This window comes from Macadamia integrifolia, chromosome 12 (assembly GCF_013358625.1).
Source record: "Macadamia integrifolia cultivar HAES 741 chromosome 12, SCU_Mint_v3, whole genome shotgun sequence".
Classification (NCBI taxonomy): Eukaryota; Viridiplantae; Streptophyta; class Magnoliopsida; order Proteales; family Proteaceae; genus Macadamia; species Macadamia integrifolia.
Genome location: NC_056568.1, coordinates 20902267 through 20911061, shown reverse-complemented (window position 1 = coordinate 20911061; position 8795 = coordinate 20902267). Strand labels below are relative to the sequence as shown.

The following is an 8795-nucleotide window of genomic DNA, read 5'->3' as shown; positions in this document are numbered from 1 at the left end:
ATTGTACCATATCGAGAAAATGCCTACATTTCATTAACAATACACTGCCATCTCAATACGGTTTTTATTCAGTACGATTTCGCTACAATATTTTGGTCATTTTTTTTCCTTTTATGTATGTGTTTACGTGTATATATATATATATATATATATACAAACATTAGGTAATTTGGTAATTTGGTACGCACCAAATGATTTTTTCTCAAAAACCAGTACCATACTAAACCGGGGAATTTGTCATTTGTCATATCAAAACCGTACTGAATCTCCTTTGGTGTGGTAATTCAGAATGGCTTTGGTATTGATATATAGTATCAATACCGAATTGACACCTCAACCTGTGTATCTCTCTTTCCTCCCTCCTATGAAATGACATATCTACCCGAGAGAGAGAGAGAGAGAGAGAGAGAGAGAGGCACTAGAATGCGCTACGCAACTAGACAAGTAACTCAATCCCGTTACAATAGGGAAGTGTAGCATATGCTACGCAACCAGATAGGTAACTCAATCCCGTTATAATAGGGAAGTAGTTCTTTGTCCGGGAGCATGCCTATGTTAGCACTTCTTATGTCTATCTCTCTCCTCCTCAAAATGAAGAGAATATATATATACTAGTAAAAGTGCACGTACAAATGCACGTGTTGTTGTGTGTGTGTGTGTTTGTGTGTGTGTGTGTGTGTGAGAGAGAGAGAGAGAGAGAGAGAGAGAGAGAGAGAGAGAGAGAGAGTCAAACTCAATATTATAGGGCAATAACTCTTTCTAAGTGATTTGATTACTATTTACATGGGAGACTCGACTCAAACTCAATATTATTTCAACTAAACTTTGTCACTTTAATCAAGTTCCTAACTTGTACAAGTGTTGAGCTAACTTAGTCTAACTCATCACTTAATATCATGGAAAAATGGCAAAAAACTGACCACCTCCCTTCCTACATAATTCATTTAAAAATCTGTTATGTTTTCTTGGTTGAAAACCAAAAAATTCCCATAGCACTATCATTGAGGTTAGAATGAAAATATAGATAAGGGACTTGAAAGATTTTAACTACCATCCTCTTGAGGTATTAAACTATTTCCCGCATCATAAGTACTCCACCAACTAAGTTAAAGACCCATATTTAAATTATAAAATCTATGAACACGTGCCAAACATGATTCACTCTACGAAACAATAACTGAAAGGAATTCTCATAAATCTTGTCTATGATTCATTTCAATCTAGAGAGAGAGAGAGAGAGAGAAAGAGAGAGAGAGAGAGAGGAGAGGTGTTATATGTTCGAATATTAGCGTTTTATCCTTCACTAGCTGACCCTTGAATGTAAATTTAAATCCGTGAACAAGGGCCAATCATGATTCATTCTAAGAAACAATAACGGGAAGGTATTGTGTAAGGATTTGGGCCTCTCTTACTTTTATCTGGATTCTGGCTCCTCCCTGATTGTGAGACTTATTCTCAAAGATCATGTACCTGGTGGAGCTGCTAGTATTGGTTTCAGGAAGTAATCAACCTTTGAGATTCCTTGAGAGCTCATATCTCCCTTTCATTTCAGGAAATGAATCACGTAGTGGATTGGTTAGCTAAATTTACATGTGAATCTACTATAAATTCTGTTTTCCATGGTGATAATGCTCTCCCATCTAATATTAGTTACATTATTTGGAAAGATAAAACGGGATTACCAATCTTTAGAATGTAATCTTTCCTCTTTTGTAGGCTTTTCTTTTAGGTTTTGCGAGTGTCAGAGTGATTTGTATCTTATGGGTTGGGATAAGGCGGCTCGTTATGTCCCCCCTTTGTTTCTTTTTAGTTTATTTCTCTTATTTAATAAAATTTTAGGGGGTTCCCTGAGTCCCAGATAATATTTGGGATTAAAAAGAATAATAATAACTAGAAGGAATTCTTATGAATCTAGTCTAATGATTCATTTAATTTTCGAGAGAGAGAGAGAGAGAGTGGATCCTGCATTGGATGCAATAAAAAAATAAGAGGAAATTTCACTCCCCTCCCCTGAATGTTTCATTTATTACACTGACATCCCTTGTGAAGTTTAAAATTACAAACGTACCCTATGGTGTTAATACTATTAGAATCACCTGTTAAATATCCTTTTTACCCCCATCCCCTTTGTGTAAATAATAGAGGGAACCAGCGAGTCCTCTTCTTCCTTCAAGTGAGCCGTAGTAAGGAGCATCAGACATCTGCCCAGCGCGTCGATTCCTTCAACTGAGCGTAGTTAGTAGGTCGGTGTTGGCTTCTCAAGGTAAGACCAGTGACTCCCCCTCCTTCTTCTTTTACTTCGTTCTTCCTTCTTTAACCTATCTTCCATTTTCACTGCTAATGTTTGGGTGCCTACAATAGGGATGGTGGTATCTATAGTTTAAGAAAAGGTTAATCTTACCAAACAAATCGTGAGGCACACTTCTAAAATAGTAAAATGTGGTAGGAATTGAGATTTGGAAGAATCTCTTTCCATTAATCTCAAAATAAAGATTGTTAAAACCAGATTGGAAGCATAAGAAGACACTGTTACTATTAAAATAGAAAAAAAGTTGAATCAAAGTTTCAGTATTTCTTGCCCTTGTTCTTGGATTTGGTGTCCTCTGCTTCAACATTAAGAAGCTCCTCCAGAATCTTATCTTCCAGATATTCAAACTCAATCACATCTCTATTGCTTCCAATTTCACTTCCTTTCTCAATTTCTTCTCCACTAGGAGAACCAACAACAGAAACAACAGAAGCATTAACAGAAGAATCATAAGAATGGCATTCATTGGGGAAATTAAGGATTGCCAAATGACCCCTCAAAGAGAATGCAGATCGATCATATGCTCTTGCTGCTTCCTTTGTTGTATCAAATGTTCCTAGCCAGAGACATGCACCACGTTGAGATGGTTCTCTTATCTATTTTGCAAATTTCCCCCATGGAGAGGCAGAACCCAATTTTCAGAACCCTAAATCCCAATCGCTGAATAGAGAGGCAGAACCTTAAAATCCCGATTTCAAGAACCTTAAATCCCAATCTCTAAATAGTTTCTTTATGGAAGAAGATGACACTAATAGTTGAGGGCAATTAGGTTATTTCAATTTGACTAGGGCTGTTTTGGGGTTTAAAGAGCAATTGTACAACATGATTGATCACTTAATGGTGGGCCACTCATGGTCAGAGTACGATTGATAGAATCTACAATTTCAGAGGAATAAATTTATAATTTTAAACTTCACAGAGGATGAGAGTGTAATAAATGAAACATTCAGGGGAGGGGAGTGAAATTTCCTCAAAAAATAAACAGTGGTGATGTGGGAAAAAATCAGTTTCATCACATAAAATATTTTAGCTCTTTGATTACCTTCGAGGGAGAGAGAGGCATTGTATGCTCGAATTATTAGTATTTTATCCTTCAATAATTAAAACTTGGATGTACCTTAATGATCTTCCACCAAAAAAAAAAAAAAAAAAAAAAAAAAAAAAAAAAAAAAAAAAAAAAGAAAAGAAGTGCCTCAATTATCCAAGAAAAAGATTAAAGGAGACAAAACCTAATAACACAGTGATACGTGAAAATCCTTCCTACACAACAAATTATTATTATTCTTCTAACTCTATATATAAAGGAAAAAATTAATAGCTTATTCTTGTCACCTTATGTCCATTTCATCTCTCACAAACAATACCACCCAGTCCAATGATGAATGGAAAATGTAACTAAAAAAAAAAAAAATCAAACATCATATGCTGATGAAACACATCTTCCTTGTGCAACTTAAAAATCATAAAAAGGGATCCACATTACTAAGAAAACATAAAGTTCATTTGAATATGAAGATTGTTTCAGATACAAAGAAAAAATGTATTCAATGATTCCTTTCCTAGAAATAAAACCTAAGAAATAATTTCATTTTTGAATTCAGATTGATATTTCAAAGACTGTAGCCAAAGACCCATTTAATGATCTTTCAGAGACTACGCATAAATTACCAATGACTTGTTTAATGATCTTTCAGAGACTACACACAAATTACAAAAAACTTGTTTAATGATCTTTTAGAAACTACATAAGAAAATACCAAGGATATGTTTTCAGAGACTACATATAAATTACCAAGGACATGTACACTGCAACAACTGCTCTATTAATAAGAAAATGTGCGACTGAATTGAAATAGTCGGATCCAAAAGAGAATTTTATTAACACTAGATCTATTATAAACCTTGGATTTAATGATGCTTTGTCATTAAAAATGTGATTTTACAACCTAATGTTATGTAGGAATGAAGAAACAAATTGAATTTTGTTCCATATTTGAATTATATGTATATAGTAGAATTTTCTATATGGAGCATTGATTGCATAGTGTTAGTTACTAATATTATGTGTTAAGTTGTAATTATGATTACATGGAGTAATATACTATATGCATTACATGATTCTTATACCACATAAGTTTTTTGTTTGTGCATATTTTTAAAAATACTAACTAACATAAATTTACTGTTTTGATGTACGAAATGCATTATTTGTTGTGGTAAAGATGCCTTATATTACCGACCTTGATTGAAGAGAGATGTGAGGCTTCCTTGGTCATTGCTTTGTTATTTATAGTTGTTGTTTTGGTGACTTTTACAAAAATTGAAACTAATTTCATGTTCATATAGAGACCGACTAGAGTGGAATGAGAGTATTGATCACACTTGAATTCCGAACTTGTTTGTATTTATATGTATTTTTGTTCTTAGATGCCTTTATTGTTATTGTCTCATCTTATCAACATTGGCGTTGAGGTGAGGATTGATTCATTAGACTTTTTCTTAGTGGAATTGTAGACTACTGGATGATGCAACCTACCCTCGGCAGGATCTACCAATTGTTACTTGACCTTTGGAGGTATGACTTGGTCTTTAGGAGGTTTGACACTAGATAGCTTCTACAAGTTTCTATATGTTGAGTAGAGGCAATGTGGTATTATGATACATTAGCCATTCATTGATGATGTTATGAATTCGTTGCTTAGTTTCTTATGTAGTTATGTGGCAATATAAATGTAGTAATGTAAGTATGTGTGGTATGCTTGTGTTTTGTTTTCTTGAAATTTTGTATATTATACTATATATATATATATATATATCTTTCCTATTATTAGTTGTATGGTCGTGATTTCAAATTGTTTACTGTAGTGGTACTACTCACTAAGTTTCTTACCAGTGACTTATCCTCATAACTTGTAGATGACATTGGTGAGGATTATTATGGAGAGGACGTGAATATTGAACCTATTATTGATTAGCAGGAGGACATTGTTTATGGATTCGAAGATGGCAATGATTTTTATTTTTAGATGATGTAGACTTTGAGTTAGACTTTGATGATGTAATTTAATTATTCAAAGAAAACAATGATTTTTATTTTCAGATGATGTGGAGTTTGAGTTAGACTTTGATGAAGTAATATAATTCAACATTACTTTAAGTTTTAAATTTTAAATGGATAGTTAAACTTTGAATTTTATGTGTGGATGCTACTCCGGTTCATTATTGCCTAAAACTTAAGATCCTGTCGACTGTTGATATCCTGAAAACCCTAGGCTGAGTTTGGGGTCGTCACACTTTTTTTTAAGCTGCATATATTTTTTGTATTTTTTTGAACGTTAAACCACTACTACTCATTACAATTAGATGCTAGCTTCCATTTAGATTTACCATTTCACTGTGATGCTATATATAGTCCTTTTTTTTTTTTTTTTTTTTTTTTAATGCATTTGCTAATCTAGTTGCATGTTATAGTACTGGAGTGCCCTTGACAGATAATTTATTTTTCTAATCCTTGCAGGATCATAATATCTTTTTTTTTTTTTTGCTATAATACTTTCATCTATAGATTAGTACCAGAAGATAAAACCCAAAAGTCATGATTCCTTGCATAATGCACATGTACCACAAAGGAAGTCGTTGAAGTAAGGACTGAGTATCTCCTTATCAGATGAACACATTAGATGTTCATATTCACTACTAATAGTTTGCCTAATATATCCTTTTGAAAGCCAAGTCCGGACATTATCCCTCCACTTTGCATTTATATCATTTCTCACCACAATGTAGTCATTCTTACTCCCCTCCTTTTTTTGTTTGTATTTTCTTTGGTTATTTATTCTGAGTTGGGTTGCAGCCATCTATGATTCTCTCTCACATTAGGTAGTCATGCTATAAATATAGACTACGCATGGAATTCTATAAACATAAGTTGGATATGTGGTCAATCCCTATAATTTTAAAGGCATATAAATTAGCTGTGGGTAATCCATACATTTGGACTTTATGCTAGCTATTTTTCTATTTTTCTATTTTTTGATAAAACAATGCGAAAATGACCATTTCATCATAAGCAGTTAATGAGGATGAAAAATGGAGCTAAGCAAATGTAGACACTCTTATTTCAATTGTGGTTGGGAAAGTTAAGAAGGCAATAGGACTATAACTACTTTTAACAAAGCTGGGTGGAGAAATATTGCCATTAACTTCAAAGAACAACTAGTGTTACCTATACTAATGCACAATTGAGGAACAAGACGAATAAATTAAGGCATGATTATAGTTAGTTTAAGAAGCTACTAGAGATAACTGGTTTTGGTTGGGATAATGCTTCAAGAACTTGTATTATTGATGAAGAATCTTTCTGGGAAACACATATTAAGGTATGCTCAAAATTTTAATTGGTATTTTTTTTTTTAACTGTGACATAAAACAGAATGAACTCAAGTGTGAAGTTGATTATGAGTTATTTTTGTCTGTTAGGAAAACCCTACTTGTCACACCCCAATTCCAATAAACCCAACTTACCTTTAGGAATACATGTGGTGTGAGTAAAACGCATACCCGTCTTACAAACCTACCAGGATCTTTGATAGCAGTACCTTAACATACACAATCTCACAACACAAACCAAACCAATAGCAGTAGAATCAAAGTATAATAGCTGAATCATAATTAAAATGGGGAGACATCTAATGATATCATATATAAATAACCAACTTATTCCATTACAATTATCCACGACTAATAAATAATAAGCCCAAAAATATACCATTCCCAATTTGATATCAGAATAACACAAAATGACACCCAATCACTCAAGGTGTTGCATAAGCACAGGTGTTGCATATACAGTTCTGGTTGTGCTCTTCCGCTTCTGGCATCCACCAGTTGGTCACTCCGTACTTGGGTGCAGAGATAGAGTCACATCCCATTTGTACAATGGTTCCTGCATCATCATCTAAAAGGTAGCCTATATGTGGGGTGAGCTTCCAATTTGCTCAATGAGGGGTGGGGTTCATGCACAACCAAGCATAGCATTCACATATATAATATTCTATGATGACATAAATATATAAATTAAACACATAGTCTATAATGTGAATGATGCAATCCATTTGATTATTAAACCACCTAACAATACAACTAAGTTGGGTAATGCTACTACGACACATTAGGCTGTATCCCTAGTCTCGAAGCTCGCACATTGACTCCACAGCGATACAAGCCCTAACCATGTTTAGGAATCTATCGGTCCCAGGATGGGTCCATCGATTACCCAGCAAACCCTTGATAACCTCCTCCTAGTAGTCATGGCACCAGGATCACCATCGACCATGCCAGACTAGTTCCTGCCTCCGGTAACAATCATATCGTATCACAAGTGTGGCATTCTGAAAAGGTTCATAGAACATACCACCATTGGGTTATCCAACACCTTACCCCTATTGGCATGGAGACATAGCATGGGGAATGCCACCTAACCACAATATCCTACATGCCTCTCATAATGATACAGTTAGTATGGACCAAGCGACACTAGGATTATCATCGGCCACGAAGAGGGTCCATTTCCAAGTATAGTCCCAGGGTACATGATACCAAGATACCATTGGTCACAAAGTGTAACCCACAACTATATACCTATTCTAGCATACAAAGCAGTTGAGTATGGACTACACAACACTGGGATTACCATCGGCCACGAAGTGTGTCCATTTTCAAATACAGTCTCGGAGTACACGATATTGGGATCACCATCAACTACAAGGTATAATCCACAACTACATCTAATCTAATGCACAAAATCAATGCATGAATGCAACATCCATACAGAAATCACGGTACCAGAACCACCTCAGCCACATTAGATTTTGTCTCACAACATACATCTCATATCAATTCCAACAACAATATATTATGCAATAATATAACATGTTATGGAACATAATACTCATTTAAGAAATTTAAATAATCATATGAAAATCCTAACACATACGAGTAGTTCTAAAATAATTAAACAATTTGAAAACAAAAGCCAACCATCCCTCACCTTAGTTGTGTTCTGTCAATTTGGTTCCAAGTGTGTAAACCAGTTATTTAACTCACAATCGGCTTTGAGGTACATGCACGTCTTTGTCCTAGGCACAAAGGTAATCGGATGTTATTCCTTATCGGGAACATCAGGGAGAAACCATAGGGACTACCCCTGAAGGATTCAGGAACTGTTCAACCTGGACAGTACATGTTACACCTATGCCTTGACCCGATCAAATTTAAACTATTGTGATAGGTCTCGGACCAGAGGTGGGAAGTACCATCGGGTTTTGGCTCATGGCTACCCATTGTAGAAGGGGGAGAGATGACCCCACATTCTCATGTATTGCCTACCAATCCAACTGGAGGAGATTCAAACCATTTGATCCAAACGGTAAGTGACCCGACAACCCACACCGAATCTCGGCAAACACCAAAACTATCAGGAGACCAT

The 8795-nt window shown here is 35.0% G+C and overlaps 1 protein-coding gene across 1 annotated transcript; it reads right to left on the bottom strand.

Moving 5' to 3' along the window:
* Positions 1 to 2565: 2565 nt before the first annotated feature.
* On the bottom strand, positions 2566 to 7643 carry LOC122094791 (ethylene-responsive transcription factor ERF098-like). Its single transcript, XM_042665391.1, has 2 exons — positions 7584 to 7643; positions 2566 to 2904 (listed from the first exon to the last, which is right to left on the bottom strand). Exons 1-2 carry the CDS (start codon positions 7641 to 7643, stop codon positions 2566 to 2568), a joined length of 399 nt encoding a protein of 132 aa, XP_042521325.1.
* Between the last annotated feature and the right edge of the window lie 1152 nt (positions 7644 to 8795).